A 20,149-nucleotide genomic window follows, 5' to 3' on the forward strand; every position below is an offset into this window, starting at 1 on the left:
CAGAATAAATGAGTTAATTGAATTAATTATAATTGTAAAATAAATTAATTAATCATAATTATAAAATTAATTAATTAATTATAATTATAAAATAAATAAATTAATTATAATTATAATTAATTTAATGTACTATAATTACAAATATTCTATTTAATTTTTAAATAGAATATTTTTAATTATAATAAAGTTTTAAAAATTTAATTTTTTTAAATTTTTAAAATTTAAAATGTTTTAAAATGACAGATTTTTGAATTCTTCTTACACGGTACTACAGTAAAAAAATTCGAAATAAATATTTTTTTGGAATAAAAGTTTAGGGTCATGATTAATGAATTAATTTTTTAAATCAGCTTATACTCCTTAATTAATTGATTATCTTGCTCTATGGAAAAAAAGCTACTTGTTGTTTCTTCACGCATAATTAAAATAATACTATTAATGTCAGATTCAGAAACTTAAAAAGTAGTTTATGAAAAATACCATTTTCTTTCTTTTAAACAAACATGCAGTAAAATGCGATACAAAAACCCACGATACCAACTAAGTTATCTATATTTAATTAACTGCCGCTTCGTAATTTAATAATACAGGTGTGAAATATAGAATGATTTTGTTCTAAATAAAGTTTTAATGTTATTAAAGAATAAATATTTCCTGTATATATCAAGCATTTCTTTGCGGACTAATACAATTATATAAATGTGAAAAATAAGCGTTAAATAAGTAACATAATTGTATTTAATTTCTTTATTTTAGTTAATATTACCTTGTATCGAAGTTACATTAAAATATAATTTACAACAGTTTTAAAATAATAAACTATGATAATTAAATCACAAAACATAATTAAAAGTTATGTCTTTCGATCGTAGGAAATTTTTGCTGATTAATGAAATATAAATTTGAAAAAGAAAATTTAATCGTATACTAAATAGAATACAAACTAATTAGTTTAATAAAAAATAATTTAATAAAAGAAACCAATTATTTTAATAAAAAAGCAGTTCAGTATTCTTCCAACGTTTAAGATGAATTTATTAGAATCCTACGCAGTGCTTGTTTAAATTAACATTCTTAAAGATATATTAAATTAATTATATAAAATTAAGTTGCATTTAATGAGTTTGCTTTATATTGCTTACTAATATTTTATGAAAATAATTACCGTCTTTAAAAAGTCACTTTAGGGAATTAATAAACCTGTATTGATTACTAAGAGAGAATTAAAATTGATTTTTAACAACGCATAAATAGAGGAATACTAGCGCTTTGATTAATAATTAATTTCACATTAATAAATATAAGTCGCATATTAGTTAATAAGTTATATTTTTTATTAGAAATAATTAAGATTTTAATTTGAAATACGATATCAATTTTTAGATCGCAACTTTAATCTCAAGTTCAGGAAGATATTTATGATTAAGTAAATTTATATTGCAGGGTTAGAATAAATGGATATACAAGCTAAGTCCTGATTATTTATAAGGAAACTTCCAACATAAATATCGCAGTTATAATATCGAATTTCATAATAATTTTAATTAATAATAATTTCATGCAGATAAATCGTTTTTATTTCAAGCAGATTTATCATTCTTTTCAATGATTTTCGATAGATAAATTCATCAAATAATGAGGAACTATCCAAACAATATGAAGGAACAAAAGATAAAAGTTTAAACAGTTAAGACACAGCATGAAAGTCTTCGTCAGATCCAGGCATTTAATCAGAATTACTTTATATTACACTTACTATATATAGTAATTCTAAAAAGTAAGTATATATAAGTAAAAAGTGAGTATATATAGTAAATGCAGAATTACTATATATTAAAGAATTCTGGATGAAATCATTTAGACGCATCTGGCATCATCTGTGAAATCCATTTTCACATTTGTACCGTAAAATATAATACCGTAATTTCTACAGTATAATTTATTTAGTGATATTATGGTAATTATATCTGTGAATCAGATTTCCGTCCTTTAAAATGTTCCGTTAAAAATAGAATCTTACGGTAAAGAGTTCCAGCTCGCTTAGTGCCAGTACGTTTTATTACAGTTTGATCCGGAATTTTTTGCAGTGTAATATTCTTTTCAGCAACACATAACTAAGTACATACCCGTATTTAAATTTTTTAAAAATTTCTTCCAACGACCAAGCTAAGGGAAAAAAGGTGGAAACCTAAGCCAACCTTAAAAAACTTTTTGCTGCTGGATTTAAATTGAAAGTAAGTATTAACCGGAAGTATTTCGGAATGCAGGGAGCATTATCGACAGTATATTTATACTGAATTAAGCTAACCAATCAAGTCACACCAATCAAACCTCACTAATCGTTAGTCTTGAATAATTTAGCGAAATAAAATACTCAGATTGATGTTAGAAAAATATACTAAACATGAAAACAAATATTTTTAAGCAATATGTATGTAATCAGTTAAAATACAGTGTTAAAAAATACGGTAAAACGTACCGACACTCAGAGTACTAGTAAATTATACAATTCAATCTATGTTTTCCAAAACATATTACAGAGCAAAAAATATGATTCACTGTAATTTTTACCGTAATAGTTACTAAATCACTGAATTTATCTCATTAAAAAATATTACTGCTTAGATTACGGTAAAATGGATTTTACGGATGATGAACCCCAAGTGACGGTAGTTTTTATACGATAATTAGATCCGGAATTTCTTACTGTGTTTCTTATTGTTCTTAGGCTTCTATGCTGAATAAAAAATTAGCCAGTATATCTATTGAGAGATATATTAAGAACTAAATATAATAATAGAATTAAAATATAAACTAAAAATATTCAAAATATGTAATATGAAATGGTATGGCAAATAGAGGTCTTTAAGTTTGCATGTTTAACAAGTCACCAGGTTTAATTCAGGCTGCTTGAACTTAAAAATACAGAAAAAAATTGTAATGGTTCTTATTTGGTTTATACTCACATTTTGTAAGTGCAAGTGAGTTTAGTTCACTTTAGTTAAAAAATCGTATTTAATTTGCCAATTTGCTGCGGAATACACTTAACTATATCTGAAATATATTTTAGAAAACATTATCATTTGATTGCATTACACGATGTATGTAGGCCGGCCGGGATAGCCTGGTCGGTAGGGTGCTGGGCCCATGTCCGAGAGTTCGTGAGTTCGAACCCCACCAGTCGAAGACTCCTCGTGTAATAAAGTGACTGATGTACGTTAAATCTGTTGCGACGCGAAAGTCCTCCATGTTCCCATAACAAATCAAAACCTCTGGGTTTACTGGATTGGAGATCGAACGTTCTCTGATTCAGGTCAAAATTACGATCTGTGGACGAATGGATGGCTGCATGAATGGGTTTGCCCTATAAACGGGTGTGACGTATGATGTGGCAGAAGTCGAATTTTTGACCATAGATGGCTCCACTGGAAAACAAGAACAATCGCACCCCCTCTGCCTAAACAGGCATACGTCATGATGTATATGTTTTACAATGATAGTAAAGTTCCCGCTGATTTTGGATTACATCGATTACAAAGGATTATTTGATTACATCGATCAGATCGATTATAAAGTTAATTAGCTCGAAATTGATTTAAATTCATTATTTTTTTTAAGCTGGTAGGAATTTTAAGGAAAAAATGACGTTTATTTAAAAAAAATCTTAGAAAACCACACGGAGAAGAAATAATGATCAAAATTGCCAAAATATGTCAAAATTTACCGTGTTTTTTGGCTTATGGGAACAACAAAAAGCTCGGTAATTTTTACAGAAGAGCTTTGGTAGTGATTTTGGAAAAAATAATAATAAAATGTGGTTTTATATTATGTGATAAAATTTGGTAAATGTGGAAGAATTCAGAAATTTTGTAATGATACTTTAGAACATGGCATAAAAGCAATTTATTAGATTAAATTTAATTTTCAGTTTTGTATTTCTTACTACATTGTATGGTAATACGAACTATAATTTTGAAAACCAGAATTTTTTGTAAACCGTTGCTATAGATAGGAACGGAAATATTACGAAACGAATGGTTTAAGCAAATAATATTATAAATTTTATCAACCAATTATGCGTTTTTTTTTAAAACCAGAAATGACATTACCATACAGTATGGTAATTTTACAAGAATATTTTTCCGTGTGGAAACGCATTAAAATTATACTTTCATAAAATAGTAGTTTATGCAATCTAAAATATTCGTATCATTCTTAAACTAATGCATTGTGTAATATATTCAAAGGATAAAATTTATAAAAAATATAATCAGATATTAATATTATTTATTCGACTCACTATCCAATAGTACAGAAAAAAATATTATAGTAAAATTTCCGCACTGGATAGTGAGTCGAATAAATCCAATAGTACAGAAAAAAATATTCTACTAAAATACCGTACTGGATAGTGAGTCGAATAAATAATATTAATATCTAAATATATTTTTCTATAAATTTTATCCGGTGAATATATTGCATAATGCATTTATTTAAGAATGATACGTATATTTAAGATTGCATAAACTACTATTTTACAAAACTATAATTTTAACGCGTTTCCAGAAGGAAAAATATTCTTATAAAATTACCGTACTGTTACCGGTAATGACATTTATGGTAAAAAAAACATATTTGTGGTTAATAAAACACTGTTTGTTTAAACCATTCATTTGGAATTTTTTCTGTTCATTTGGTAACGAATTACAGGAAATTCTGGTTTTCAAAGTTATAGTTGTTGTAAATGTGATACACATGTAATAAAAAATACCAAACAGGAAAGAAAATGAAATCTATTAAATGGTTTTTATGCCATGCTCTATGGTATTATAATGAATTTACCAAATTTTATCCCATTTACCAAAAATTATCAAATATTACAAAACTATATTTTATTACCAAAGCGCTTCTGTAAAAATTACCGATCCTTCTGGCGTTTTCTTAGAGCCAGAAACACGAACATTTTACAATATTCTGGTATCTTTAAACATACTTTTTTTCTCAGTGTAGAAGTGATTTTCTATCATAATTATTTTTCTTAAAAGAGCAGGTTTTTCGAGAAAAAAAAATAGCATGCATATAAAGAAATGTCAAATTAAATAAATTGGGTGATTAATAACTGCATTGGTTTAATTAGTTTAATTCAAAATTTTACTTACTATAATATTTTTTTATCATAATTTTATCTAATTTCTTCCGCATAAAATAATTTTTTTAGCTACATTTTATTAAATATTTTAGCAGTAGAAATTTAAGGAAACCTATTCAAAAAACTAATTTAGCGAGTTTTTATTTTTCTATATTATATATAAAAGAAAATTCTCATGAATAAATTACTTTATAAAAATGTTGAAATAATCATTGACATCGCCCTTAAAATGCAATTTTAGCAAACTAAATTACTGAGAAATTGCATCACGTTTCGATGTATATACCCAAAAATCTAAGTAAATCAAAAATTAATTTTGTTTCTTAAAACTGATTAATAAAATGACAATCATGATTCTTTTTGTTAGGAATGAATTTATGAAAGTAATTAAATTTATATGAGAAAAGTAATAAAATAATTTTTTCCTGTTGCTTGAAAAACTAAATTAGTTCAAAAAGGGTAATTGAGCTGACATTAATTATTCTGCGGTAACAGCTAAAATTTGTCGAAATTCATTTTATATGCGGCGAAATTATTAAAAATTATTTTTTCTTGATTTTTCCATCTTGTAATTAGAAGATTAACTTCTTGACTTCTTGATCAAGACAAAAAAAAATTTGTGATATGCTTTGACATTTTCTATGAAAGGGTAAGAGTTTTTAATTAAATTGATAAAGAATTTTATTTAGGTTTGCGTATATTTTATCAGTAATATTTCAAAAAGCCAAGTTAAACGATTTTAAGCGTAAAAATATCTGAAGCATTTACAGCTTGTAATGAAATGTAAATTTAGAAAACTCTTGGAATTCTCGAAAATTCATAAGCATGTAATGAACCGAATGTAAAATTTTAAAGATTGGAATTAGTGTTGATTGAATTTTTTTATAACAATAAGTTTTTAAATATATATCATAAACCAATAACAAAGATTTTGATTTAGAATTTCAAAGAAATGTTGTTGAATTAATTTTGTTGGTAAAATCGAATTTAATCTTTTTCTGTTCATATTTTCCTGTTTATCGAAATCGTTTTATTTTTTATAGCTTTATATCATTCACTTTATTATGTACCACACTGCATAAACAAACGTAAAAACTGCATTGTATTTGAAACATTTTCAATAAAAAAAATATACTATAATGTTTCAAATTTTTTTTCTTAACATATAAAGCGCAGAGATGTACATTTTTGCAGCCATTTACTAGTTTAAATTTTTTTCATAAATATTGTAAAATTGATTCCTAAGATTTACTATAAAAAGCTGTGCTGTCATCTCTTGAATAGTGATGAAACTTAGCATATTGTAAAACAAATAAACAAATTTAAATATAGCCTATACGAAAAAAAACTAATATGTAAAAATAACTATTAGTATTTATTCAGTAAAACTTGGACGCTAGAACTTTCTTAAATAGAAGCTTGAGAAAATTTTTTTAGTATTTAAGACATGAACTTAAAAAAAATTGTAAAACTTATGAATAGAAATTACTATATTTTTCTAAAATTCTCCATAAAAGATAATAATTTTCAAAGCTTCAGAGTCGCCTATTTATATTCTTTGTTTGATTTATGTTAAAAGTTTAATCAAGGGGTAGGGGTATACGTAAGGGACTAGACGTCTTCTTATTTGAGGACAATATTTGAATTTCATTGGTTGTTTTCTAAAACTTCCAACTCTTTGAGGACTAAAAAATGTTCCCAAATTTTAACATGCATTTCCAAATGTCCTCGATACATTATATGCAATGAAATATCAAAATAAAAAAGAATCATGCATGTTTTTTTAAGCAAGACAGTTTCGTTCTTCAATACAGCGCATACAATCAAAATGTAAAAAAGCACCATGTTAACACTAAAACTAACAGATGAAAACGCAATTTTCGTGTTAAAATAATTTCAGCAAAAAGTAAACAAATTTTAATTTAATTGAATATTACATGATATTTCAAAACTGCTTAGTATTGAAATCAAGTTTGTGTTGAAAGTGGCTCTGCATCTGGTATTTGTTAACGATTAAAACCAAAATTGTTATTGCAGATGAAGTATTATTGCAGATGAAGTATGATATTTTCCATAAATATATGGTGCCCTCAAATCTTAAAACTTGATTTCTTCTCACATCATGATTTATAAATCTGGTCATCTTAGGTATACGTAAAAAAAATAGCGACAAAGAACAGAGAGAGATCAAACATTAGAATACAATGAAAGAAAAGAAGGGAGACCGAAATTGTTTTCTGCCATGTCAATATCTGGCAATCTTGGATTCAGTTCCACTGAGTGTCTTGCAACGCTGATGACACTCCAAGGTCCTTCGACAGTCTTGTCCCGTTGTTAGCCAGGAAAGGATCACTGCATTTCGGCTTGGCTTATCTAATATTACAGATAGTTCTGCCTCCAATGCTTTCACTTACTCTTATCCGTAGCTGTGATAAAGCCCTCATATTCGCTATACATTTTATGTAGAGTAATGGAGTATTCCAGAACATTTTAACAATGGGGTGCCCTTCCGAGCAAGAGCATCAGATCCCTCGCTGACTTAGATACCACAATGGCTAGGTGTCCGTAAAGAACTTCTATTTTTCTGCTCCAAAAGTCTGATTAGCTGTCGAATCAGGAAGATTTAATTTGAAAATGCATTTCATAAAGAGCCTGATAATTATTTAACAAAAAATCTTTCTCAAACTTGTATTGTGGGGACAACAATTGCTTTCATCAATGCATAAGACATAAATCTATCCATCATAAACTTCACTGTGTTTTCAAGCAAGCTCATAGAACGAAAACAAATATCGAATAATTCCAGGTTTTAAGTAAGCCAGAAAATGGTCGTACGTAAGCATCTCATACGTAAGCCAGAAAATGGTCGTCAGTAGAAGCATCTAACCAACAGTTCTCTAATACTCAGTATGGATGGTCTCCACTGAAACCTTTAAAGTTTTCTGGCTATTAGAACACTGAAAAAAGTATGATCAAAACTACCAGAATATGGCACAATTTGCAGCGTTTCTGGCTCTAAGAGAGAACAAATGGCTAGGTAATATTTTTTATCAAATCGCTTTATACAGATTTAGGTCAAATTAAGAAGAAAATAAGGTTTTATAACATGTGATTAAATTTAGTTATTTTACCATGGTACCATAGAGTATGGCATAAAAGCCATTTTACTCGTACTTTTCAGTTTTGCATTTAATAAAAAATGGGTGGTAATAAGAAATATAATTCTTTTGAAAACCAAAATTTCATGTAAATCATAATCATATGAAAGTGAAAATGAGAAAATAAATGGTTTAATTACCACATAATATAATTTCATTAGCTAAAAACATATTTTTTTAAATGTTATACTTTTTACCAGAAATGTTCGTACAGTAATTCATACCGTAGTTCGTACAGTTCGCAGTGCAATAATTTTACCGAAAGTTTTTCTCAGGGGTAACATTATTTTGAAAGATTAATACAACCTGATTTAGTAAGATTTAATAGTTTTAAGTTTCTTCTGAAATTCACTTCACAGAATCTATAATTGTCCTTCAAAACCTAAATCTTTTTGACAAACTCTAGCTCTTTTCCTTTTCTCTTATTATTTTTTTTTAACTTTCTTACTTTTGACTGGTATAAACCCCAAAGGTTTCATTTAGCAGAGTTATTCAATTTGAACTCTTTCTCTTCAAAGTTAGCTAAGAGGGATATGATTTTTATTAATAATAACAATACCTAGATTGTTTTCAATTAATTGTTTTCAATTAATTACTACTTACTATTCTTAGGTTCTTATTCAGTAACTAGGGACCTAAGTGTCCTGTTCGCTGACGCTCACCAACCTCGATGATTGTTCGACAATAATTGCTGTTTCTTGGCATGGAATAGTTGAAATTATTCAACTAAAAATATATATACTAAAAAAGAACACCTGTCCCGCCACTTCCAATGTCTAAATATTTCCCTCTGTTATGATACTATTACGATTTATTAGTAAGCATAAATCATTGTTCTAAGCAATCATTTTTTGAAATAACATTTAGAATTAAAAGTATATTGTTATAACAAATTTGATGAATTCAAAACTGTAATGTAATATTTTTGCTTACCTAACGAACGGGTGTATAATTTAAATATAATGTTTGCATTTATTCCTTTGTGCATGAATCTGAAAGTTACGATATAAATCATGTAACGAGAGTCTTTTTAACCATAATTCATGATAGTATATTAATGTAATTTGCACCGAAGTATAATAACTGTAAAACGGTTAATAAGATTAGACACGGATTTAATGAACTTTATCTTAAAATGTAACGTAGAATTACGTTATTCTAACAATAATAATAATGTAAAACAATCCTCTTAAACTCTTAATTTAGAAAACAAATAAAATAAAAAACGTTGTTGCTTCTGTTACTTATCTCCAAAGGTCTGACGGCGTCAGATCACACTCATAAATCCGTTGACGAGTAGGAAACAAGGAAAGGATAAGCAAAAAAGCGTGATTATAACAGTACAGGCAATGCAAAAGGAACGGAATGCAAAAATATTTATAGGAAAACAATACCTTTACGACTTATATCAAGTTTCTGCTGCTGACAACCAAACCAACTTTAAAATTTATGTGGGAAAAGTGGATCCTACCATGTGATTTTCCGGCCAATAAAAATGCACCGAGAGCAATGGAAAACTGTGACATCATCATTAGATTTTTATCTATTGTAAAAATTTACAGTTTTGTTTAAATAGTTTTCACTGCTTTTTCTGAATAGTTTAAAGCAACACTAGGTATTCAAGGGAAAAAGGAAACGTTTTGTTCTTGCAATAGATTAAATTTAAGCTTGACCTTACGCACTTTTAAAGGTATCCCACTAAATGTTTGGCATTGTCAATCATTCAATCAGGGTTTGACAGTTCATTTTATTATCAAAATAATGAAATTGAAGGAAATTAAATTTTAACAGTTTTCTTTATGTGTTAACATGTCTAATTAACCAGACTTTTTAATTTTGAGTACTTCATTTTCTTGCGTTATTAATTTATTGAGCAAAAAAGATACATTTTCTTCTTTAAATAAATTTTTTTGTTATCCAACTTTACTTTAAAAAAACTGATTAATCTAAAATTTAAAAACAAAATATTAACAAAACAAAAAAAAATGTCTGGGTTAAAAAGAAATATTTGTTTTCTTTAAATATATATTATAATTTTATTTTAAAAAGCTAATTAATCTGAAAGTAATAAAATAATTAATAAACTTTATTATGTATACCCCATGTAAATGCTTTATCCTACACAAGAAAATTTTTACAATTTACTTTATTTTTTAAGGCTTTCGTAACTGTACCAAACACAGTGATAAATATACTGAATTACTAAAACTTAATTTCAAATTCATTACAGTCTTGTAATTCAGTTCTTGTTCGCGTTATTTTGATAAATATTTGATCAATATAATATCAGAAACACGTGTAGTAAAAGGAAATTGAAGAAAGTTGATGTTTTCTTTAAATACGGGGGAAAAACTTCAAAAGAGATAAACGAAGTTTGTGCAATTGAACATAAAAAAAAGTTAATTAAAGGGGTTCTTAAAAATATTTTTATTTTCCAAATGAATTATTTGTGAATACCAAAAAAGAAGCGTTGATATTAATTAAAACTAAAGCCATTTGAACCGCAGAACCATCTGAATTTTACATATTCACGCTACTTATTAAGTAAAGTCAAAAACAGTTGCGTTACAAAATATATACTTGCATTTTGGAATAAAATTTTAAGGTAAAAAAAAGCTAATTAACTTTGTTTTTATAAAAAAAAGCTTTTTGTCTAAGTTTTTGTAAAAAATACAACAAAGCAAACATTAAAAAAATAAATCACCAAAACGGATTTTAATTAGTTTTATTTAATTATATGTGAGTTTGAAAGAATTTTAATTCATCGTGGTGGAAAGTATCAAACGTAATTATTTTTATGTATTTTAATTTATTTTCTATCGGGTTTTTTGATTAAAAAATGCCAGCATAATAAAAAAAAATATCGGTAATTACTAGTAGTTTTACAATTATGTTACATTAAACATTTACTGAGAATTCGCAAATAAAAACTTTCTAATTGATTTTGATGGCGAAATAATCAAACAAGACTATTTCTGAGACCATTTTGATTTTAGAAAAAAAAATATTTCTAATCTCTAAACTTTTTTTAAAAATTAAATTGTAAAAATTTTAAGCAATGAAAAATAAAGTTTTTTTTTTACATTAATTTGAAACCCAAAAACATAAGCGTGTGAGTTTTAAAAAAAGTAATTATTCTCGCATTATTCAATTTTAAATGAAGATAATAACAAAATATACTTAATTAACACGTAGAAAAATATAAATTAAAAATTGCTGCAAATATTTTTTAGGCGTAAGTAATTCTTTACTTTTAATTAATGCGCATGAAAAGTAATAAAATAACGATTGAGAATAAAGGAAATTTAATAGTAAATAATTAAAAATGTAAAAAGGAAAAATAATTTATCAAGCATGCAATAAATAGTAATAAACGTAATTATGTGATTTTTGAGATTGAATGTATAACTATGGAATAATACCTACAAACAAACTTACACATGAACAAACCTACACATGAACATACCTAGACATGAGCAAACCTACACTGTAAAAAAATTCAGTATCAAATTTTGGTATAAATTATCCGCACTATAGGTGTCAGTACTTTTTACCTTAAAATTTATTTTTACCGGAACGTGTTGCGAAACACACACAAAAAGAAACTGATATACAGTAATTTTAACAGTAATTATTATATTAAAATCACTGAAACACTTTAGTTGAATAAATAATTTTTTAAAAATTGCGTTATAACATTTTAGGGTCAATATCGATTTTATGGAAAAATGGATTTTACGAATGATGCCCCTGAAGTGTCGGTATTTCATACACTGTTAGAAATATCTCGGAAAAAATGGCTAAGTAATAATCTTATTAATTGTTATTTTACCATATTTAAACAAAACAGTTATATAACGATAAATAAGATGGAATTATTAATAGTGTGAAAAATCGTTTATTAACTATTTTCACCTAAAACGGTTAAATAACAAGAATTTCATTGCACTAACTAAGCCCACCTAATGAGGCAACTTAGTTCTTTGCAACGGCGTACATATTATAGCCGAGAGAGTTAATCTGTCAATCTCATGACCGGCAGAATGGGGATCAGAGTCCCAACATTCACACCCCTATTTTCTTTAACACACATGAAGAATCTCCAGTGTCCTGCGCTCTCCAATGACAAATATCTAATGAGAAGCCAGCTCATATTGTCCAGTTAAATTTCTTTTTTTTGCAGTTTTGAAACCATGGTAGCTGTAAATGGTTAAATAACCATTAATTTTGTATTCATGATTTTGTAATCATACTAGTTGTAAACGGTTTCCAAACCATAAAGGAGAAAAATATTATTTATCCTAAACTTTACGGTTAATCGGATGGACAAACTATTGCCGGTTATTTTAAAATTATTTTAGAATAAAAATTTTAATATGGTAGCTTAATTTGATCAAGAATTTTTTAAAGTAAACTCCTGTTTGTGAAAATTGCAACACCATGAAGGAATCGTCATAATTGAATTAAATTTAATACACAGTTGAGTGGTAGTGGTACAAATAAATGATTAAACTTTCAAAGCAAACAAACAATAATAAGAGATCGAAATCAGTATTTTGTGTAACCACCACGGTCCGCAATAAGTGCTGCTACACGACATGGCATGGAGTCAAGCAAACTTTGATTGTCTGTCTGAGGAAGAGAATTCAATACTGTTTGTATGCGTACCCAAAGTTCGTCTGTAGGAGCAACAGGACGAGGATTACGAGCGAGACGCCGACCAACGAAATCCCACACATGTTCAATCGGCGACATATCCGGAGAATACGCCGGCCAAAGAAGAAGTTGTACCGGTCGCGATGCAAAGAAGGATTGAACAGTCCTAGCAATATGAGGGCGGGCATTGTACTGTTGAAATACAGGACCTGACAAGGCTTGAAGGAAGGGAACAGCTTGGGGCTGTAGAACTTCACTGATGTGCCGGTTGCTGTTCAGATTACCTACAATTCGTAGCAATTGAGATCGTCCATGATATGCTATGTCACTGCAGACCCTAACCCCGGGTGTTCGTCCACTGTGGCGTTCGATAACGCACTCCAGAAGATGGCGTTCATCGGCATAGCGTCTGACACGAATGCAGCCATCATGGTACCACAAATTGAAGCGATATTGGTCAGAAAACACGACATGCTGCCAATCAGCAAGCCAGTTCCCATGCTGATTGGCCCATTGCAGCCGCAGGCGGCGACGGTTTTGCGTGAGGGGGATCCTATATAAATGAGTCCTTGTGCGCAGTCCACGCTGCAGCAGACGTCTACGAATTGATAAAGCACACAATGAAACACCTGTAGCTATTGACCACCGTGCTGCCAGTTGTCTAGAGGGAGCCGTACGGTCCGTTAGCGCAACGCCGAACAGGTGTCTATCATCACGAGCTGACGTGACATTTCAGGGTCCACTCCTGGATTTCCAAGTTGTCCGACACTCGTCCATCCACTGATTTCAAACACGCATCACTGTGCTGCTGTTACGCTGCACACGAGCGGCTACTGCACGATAAGATAATCCAGCTTCACGAAGGCCGATGATTCTCCCCCGTTTAAACTCCGTAAGTTGTTGAAATCTCGCTCTCTTTCGTCGAATAGGCAGAAGTAATGAGTAAGCTAACGTTTACCACTAGCAGATAACCACCGATAACCATACTCGCTTGGCTACAGCCGTCTATTTATTCGGATCCATCCGCCGTTCAGAGGGCGCTGCTCAGCATACGCATGCGCTACGTGTCTGAAATTCTAATCATTTGCATATCATGCTCTACTTTGCATTTCCAGAAAATTTCAGCTCACTCGCATAAGTCCTTCATGGTGTTGCAATTTTCACAAACATGAGTTTATATGTCAAAGTTTAATGTCTGTAATAAAGAACTTTAATTCATTTTTATTTTAGCAATACAGTATTAAGATACATCATTCTCTGTGGTATTTAGATGAGGACCGTACAAAACTCTGCAACATATTCATGACACACATTTTCTAATTGTATATCTTTTGCTTAAACGACTCCCTTCTATAATTACTATATATAAAATTGGCCATTTTAATTACAAAACTGCTATAAAATTATTCCTATAAATCACGTTATTACGGAAAAAGTTTTTGGTCTAAGAAAATAATTATTTTTGTTTTGGATAAAATGTCTTCTCTTCTTTTTCAGGGTTTCAACACTACATTATTAAAACCAATTGCGTAATGATGCTTAATATTCGCTGTAATAATTTATGTAAGGAACAAATTTTATGTCAACTTTCCATGCTGTTTTAGAAACATAAATATAATTGGAAATAAGAAGTTTAATTGTTTTCCCATTATGATGCTTTTCGATGCATTTTCAAAAATTTGGGATAGATCAGTTTTTTTTAAATATGAATGAAAACTTCTTTTCTTTTATTTCTTAGAAGCATACGTATTTTCACATTATGAGGCTTTTTGATAACTTTTTTTCAAAGTTAAAAAAGATAGGTTTACAAAATTTTATAGAAGCTCTTTTTCGGAAGATGTGTATTTTGGAGGATGTTCTTTTTGAAGCATGTGTATTTTATGTAATGATATTTAATTTAGTAACCAATCTGTGTTATAAAGAATTCTCTTACATTTGACTTTCATATTAGCACAAGTACAGGCTTTATTTATTTTAGAAATAAATGTAAATTATAGAGCCATATTGTATAATTGAACTTCACCACCAAGCAGTAACGCGAGTCCCAGCAAAAGTTAAGCAATACCTCTTCACTTCAAACCCGTTTATTTCTGCGTAGATTTATTAAAGCTGCCACATCATTAAACAAAACCCTCGCCTTCTAACTGCATCGAAGTTGGAGATAATGGGCTTTTCTGGCCGCCACACTTACACAAAACGCGCCATGTGCACTTGACACGTGACTGCGTGCCTTGTCCGCCATCTTGTTCACCCTTAAATGCAGACAATGAATCTGACAATCGGAAGGTATGAAGGAAGCGGCAGTAGACAGAACTGACACTTGTGTTCAATGGTGGAAAACGGATGACTTCCTGGTACTGTGTCATGTCCGAGTGGGTGTTAAGTTTAATGTTTCACTAGAAAAGTCACAGTTACAGTTAAACTAGGTAAATGTTCTGAAAGAGAATTCTGCTGCTGACTTTGTAGAACTACGTTATTGATTGTTTGAAAGTGAGGTGGTAACATTTTAAGGTCTAATAATCAGTAAATAGCATTTCATCTGTGGAGTATTAAACCCTCTCAAATGGTTCAAGCAATCAAGAACATCTGTTTTTAATTAATGGAGCTTGCATTTAACATTCAAACTAGAGTGATTTATCGAATATGGAAATTTACATTGGTTGTTAAGTTATGAATGAAAGAAAAGAAGATAGGAGTATAAGCTAATTATGTTTAAGTGAATAAATGATGCTTCGCATTGTCAATTTTAAAACGTGAGAAATCATTAGTTCACTGTTGCACGATCAGTTTATTGACCTATCAAATTTTCTTTTCGATGTTTGCATCATTATTGTATTTATCATTAAAAGTAGTCTTAAGCGACATTTTAATTAATTTTTTTACCATTTAATCCCAAGTAGTTTACACTCTTCCACTAAACCACGTCCTAGACCAAGATCTGTTTTTTACCATTGTTTGCAGTAGTATTTTACCATTGTTTACATAGTATTTTAATCATGTTACAACTGTTTTACCATTCCAGTGAATAACTGAGGCATGCTTTTTTTCGTAGGAAAAATAGCTTCTTCTCTCATCTCTTTGAACTTTGATTGGGACCCGTTTTTTCACCAATATTTATCGTTGTAGTGTTTGAACTTATCAACTATACTATCACCACTGTAGAGAGTAACAGTGTTGCGTTTTTTTCCTGATAAAAAATAAGATTTTTCTGCTCATTTCTTTGAATTTAGATAATGCCTATTTTTTCATCAATGTTTACCATTGTAGTGTTTTAAATTAGTAACCATGCTATTACCATTCTAGTCAATATCTGTGGCATATTTTTTTCTGAAGAGAAATAGCTTTTTTTGGTCACTTCGTTGAACTCAGATTCGAATTTGTTTTTTCAACAATGTTTACCATTGTTTTGTTGAAACTTAACAACCATGTGACTATTCTAGCAAATGAATGTGACATAATTTTTTCTTAGAAGAAATAGCTTTTTCTACTCACTTCTTAAAACTTGGATCAGGGCTTGTTTTTTCATCGATGTTTACCATTGTAGTAAGTGAACTTAGTAACCATGCTATCACCATTGTAGAGAATAACTTTTTTTTCTTATAAGAAATAGCTTTTTCATCTCACTTTTTTATACTTAGATCAGGATTTGTTTTGTCTGTACATTTATAGTTGTAGTGTTTGAACTTAGAAACCACTCTACTACCATTCTAATAAAAGATTGAGACGTGAATTTTTTTCTGAGAAGAAATATTTTCTGCTCACTTCTTTGAATTTAAATCAAGAGCTGTTTTTTCAATGTTTAGCAATGTTTTAATGTTGTTCTTTCAATGATAGAGTTGAGCTTCATAACCATGTTATCACCATTGTAAAGAATAACTATAGCGAGCTTTTTTTCTGATAAGAAAAATCTCTTTTTGCGTATTCATTAGAACTCAAGTTATTAAAGATATATCAAAACAAACCTATAAATATAGATTTTTTTAATCACAATAAGTTATGAACCATTGCAAGCAACAAGATGACCATAATGAAATTAATTAAAATTATTTTGTTTAAAATGTTAATAAAATAATGTCATATGGTATTAAAAATTTTAATTAAAAATGTTACATGGTATTAAAAATATTAATGATTTAATGTAAATTAATTATAAATTAATTATAATAAATAAATAATTTAATGTAAATGCAAGGAAAATGTAAGTTAAAAAATGTAAATAAAAGTAAAAAAATAAACAATGAAGAGCATGTTTTCTAAAGAGTGGTATACGTTATTTTTCATAATTGTTTATCATTATCACTATAAAACAATTCTTATTATTTAAAAACATAACATAAATTAATGAACTTAAAATATAATTAAGTGTACTATCGTATAATTGATTAAGTGCCAAACGTACTTTGATTTAGTAAAAGAATGATTTAATTAAAATTGCATTTTTTTATTTATAACAAAATATTATTTTATTAACAATATAATTATAATTTTACGATATTGTTTTAACAAATCAACAATAATTATTTGGCGTTGAAATTTCTGAATATTTATTATTAGTAGTCTTTTTTTCAAATAGCACACAAAAACATTTTTTCGATACCAAAATAAGAGAAATAGTGCTAAGTAAAACAAATTGACAAATCAGTCAAAAAAAGGCAATAATATCTTCTCTTTTTTAAAAAAACTAAATTTTAAGTTTTTTAAAATAAATTACGCGTGAATGATAATTAATTATTTTTTGTGAGGGATATTAAACTACGAATTCTCAACAAATTAAATTAAGCGCCCAAATTAGTATATGTTCGTTATTAAGATAAAATTAGAAAAAATAAATAAAATTCTATTTTCTGAATGAACAAAAATAATTTTGCTTGAGAACTTTCAACATGTAAATACCGATAACAAAATCGGCTTACTTAAAGTAAATAAGAATAGTTTAGATTTTATCAAAGAATTGAATTAAATAAATTTTTTTGTTAGAGTACATTAACACAATTCATCCGTACATCAAATATTTATTTATTTTTTTTAAATTCAAGATGAAGCTTGAAAATTACCCCTAAGCTATTATTATAAGAGAAATTTTAGTTCGTTAATTAAGAATAATTTTTCGTATTTTACGAAACGAATCAAGTATGCCAAATAAAATGTGTTCCCCCTTTTCTTTTTGTTGGATTCACCTTGATTCATTAAAATTTAACTCAGAAATTGCTTCTAATGAAGATAATTTATTTGTCAAATCCACGTTGTTAAATGTATTTTTTCTTCTATTACCTTCTTTTTTAAATGAAAATCAAGTAAGTTGAGGTCATATTTGTTTAATTGCTGGAAAATGTATTGTTTTATGAATAATTTAAATTTTGTTTCTGAATTAGTATTCAAAAACAGTAAAACGGTAATTCTAAATAAATGTTAATTTTAAGTATGTAGAAAATATGTAACCTTGTTAGATAAAATTCCTATTTAAAATTAATAGGTTCCATTAAACTTTAGCGCTGTCAGGCATTATCAAATTTTCCGGTTTATTAACAATTTGTATGCAAAATTTCCACCCGTTGATGTTTCGTGTTTTTTACATTTCCCTTATGTCGTAGATTAAAAAGTATCTTTAAATTAAGAAATAATGTATATTTACTATAGAGTGTATTAATTATTATTACACATGTTTAACTTTTTTAAACATAATTTTAATTATTTAAGTTTTCAATTTAATTTTTTAATTTCCAATTTTAAAATTTCTTTTCCATTATTATTTTTTATTATAATATAATATTTATTAAAACAAATAATTTTATTTTTAAATTTTTTTTATGATGCTCAAAATGTTTTTGAATTGTTAGTTGCAGGACACCAAATCATTTTTACATTGAAATACAAACTCCTCTATCATTTCTTTTTTGAAACCCAAATTTGGGAAACTAGTAATTTGCTTTTTGTAATATTCTTTAAATTAGTAACTCTATGCAAAAGTGATCAAAACATCATAGGACATAAAAAAGCGAACTAATTTATTTTTTTTAACTTATAAATGGTATAGAATCGATGCAATTCCTCAAAATGCATTTATGGTACAAGCTAGATTATATATGAAGTGTAACTTACTTCATAAATATCACCGACTTTTTTATCGATTGTCTTAGACGTTGAGATATTTCCCGATGCAGAGTCCATGCTAAAGTAAGTATGTTCTCGGACATCTAACAAGTTGTAAGTTACAGTTTTTCGACCAGGATCATATGCTTGGACAGTGGTCACTTTTATTCCAGGGGGTGCTCCTTCATATACTCTGGGCTCATGAAGAGGATTGCGGAATACAAGTTTTCCTGAAAGAAAAACATGGGTTAGTTTGTAATCTCTATACATAAAAATGGATGTCTATATGTCTTTCTCTTACAAACTTTTAACCAATCTGACTGAGATTAATAAAATTTGGCATACTGATAGTTCGAAGTACGGAAAAGGTCTCTGTCGAAATTAGATCATTCTGTTACGAATGGTTTGAGCGGGATGAACAAAAAATGAAATAAAATTTTGTGATAGGTTTAACGTTAGCCATTGTTTTAAATTGATAATTCTATTTTTCAAATACCATTTTAGAGATAATTTCAGTGATATTAACTACCTTATAGCTTTATTTGATAAAAAAAGAGTGCATTGCACGTACTTTACTTAATTATTTTTTTTATCTTCTAAGTCAAATAAATTCAATCAACAACGTTAACGACTTAGAATTGGGAGGAAGTACGTCACCAAATTATTTTTTCAAAAGTTTTTTAAAACCACGTGTATATTTCGTTTATATAAATTATTTTAAAGCGTGTTCAATAATAATAATTAATTTAAAAGAAACGTTAGATGAATTTAACAAAATAGTTATGTATTCAAATGCTAAACAAATGGGAAAGTGATATTAATTCATTTAAGAGAAATTTCCTTGATATTATTGATACCAATGGTGTTTCAATAATTTAAGTAATAGATGGATATTTAAATAAAAGAAACAAGTTAAATCCGAAAAAGCAAAATTTATGGAATAAAGGTACTTACTTAATCGCTTAGAAGTATGATAAAAAAGCTCCTTACTATTATTTATGCCGCAGATGCTTTATTAATATTGGTAAAATTTTTAATTGATAAAAATATCTACTAAAAAGTATAGATAAAAATATCTACTATAAAGCAAAATTAC

At 28.2% G+C, this 20,149-nt stretch overlaps 1 protein-coding gene across 1 annotated transcript in view; it reads right to left on the minus strand.

Moving 5' to 3' along the window:
- The window catches only part of LOC122269195 (uncharacterized), a 331,999-nt gene that overhangs the window by 83,081 nt on the left and 228,769 nt on the right, over positions 1-20,149 (minus strand). The window contains exon 2 of the mRNA XM_087152142.1: positions 19,063-19,283. Coding sequence (XP_087008268.1) covers positions 19,063-19,283 — 221 coding nt within the window. The remainder of the gene's footprint in view (positions 1-19,062; positions 19,284-20,149) is intronic.

This window comes from Parasteatoda tepidariorum, chromosome 9 (assembly GCF_982258835.1).
Source record: "Parasteatoda tepidariorum strain Cologne lab strain chromosome 9, Ptep-v5.0, whole genome shotgun sequence".
Classification (NCBI taxonomy): domain Eukaryota; kingdom Metazoa; phylum Arthropoda; class Arachnida; order Araneae; family Theridiidae; genus Parasteatoda; species Parasteatoda tepidariorum.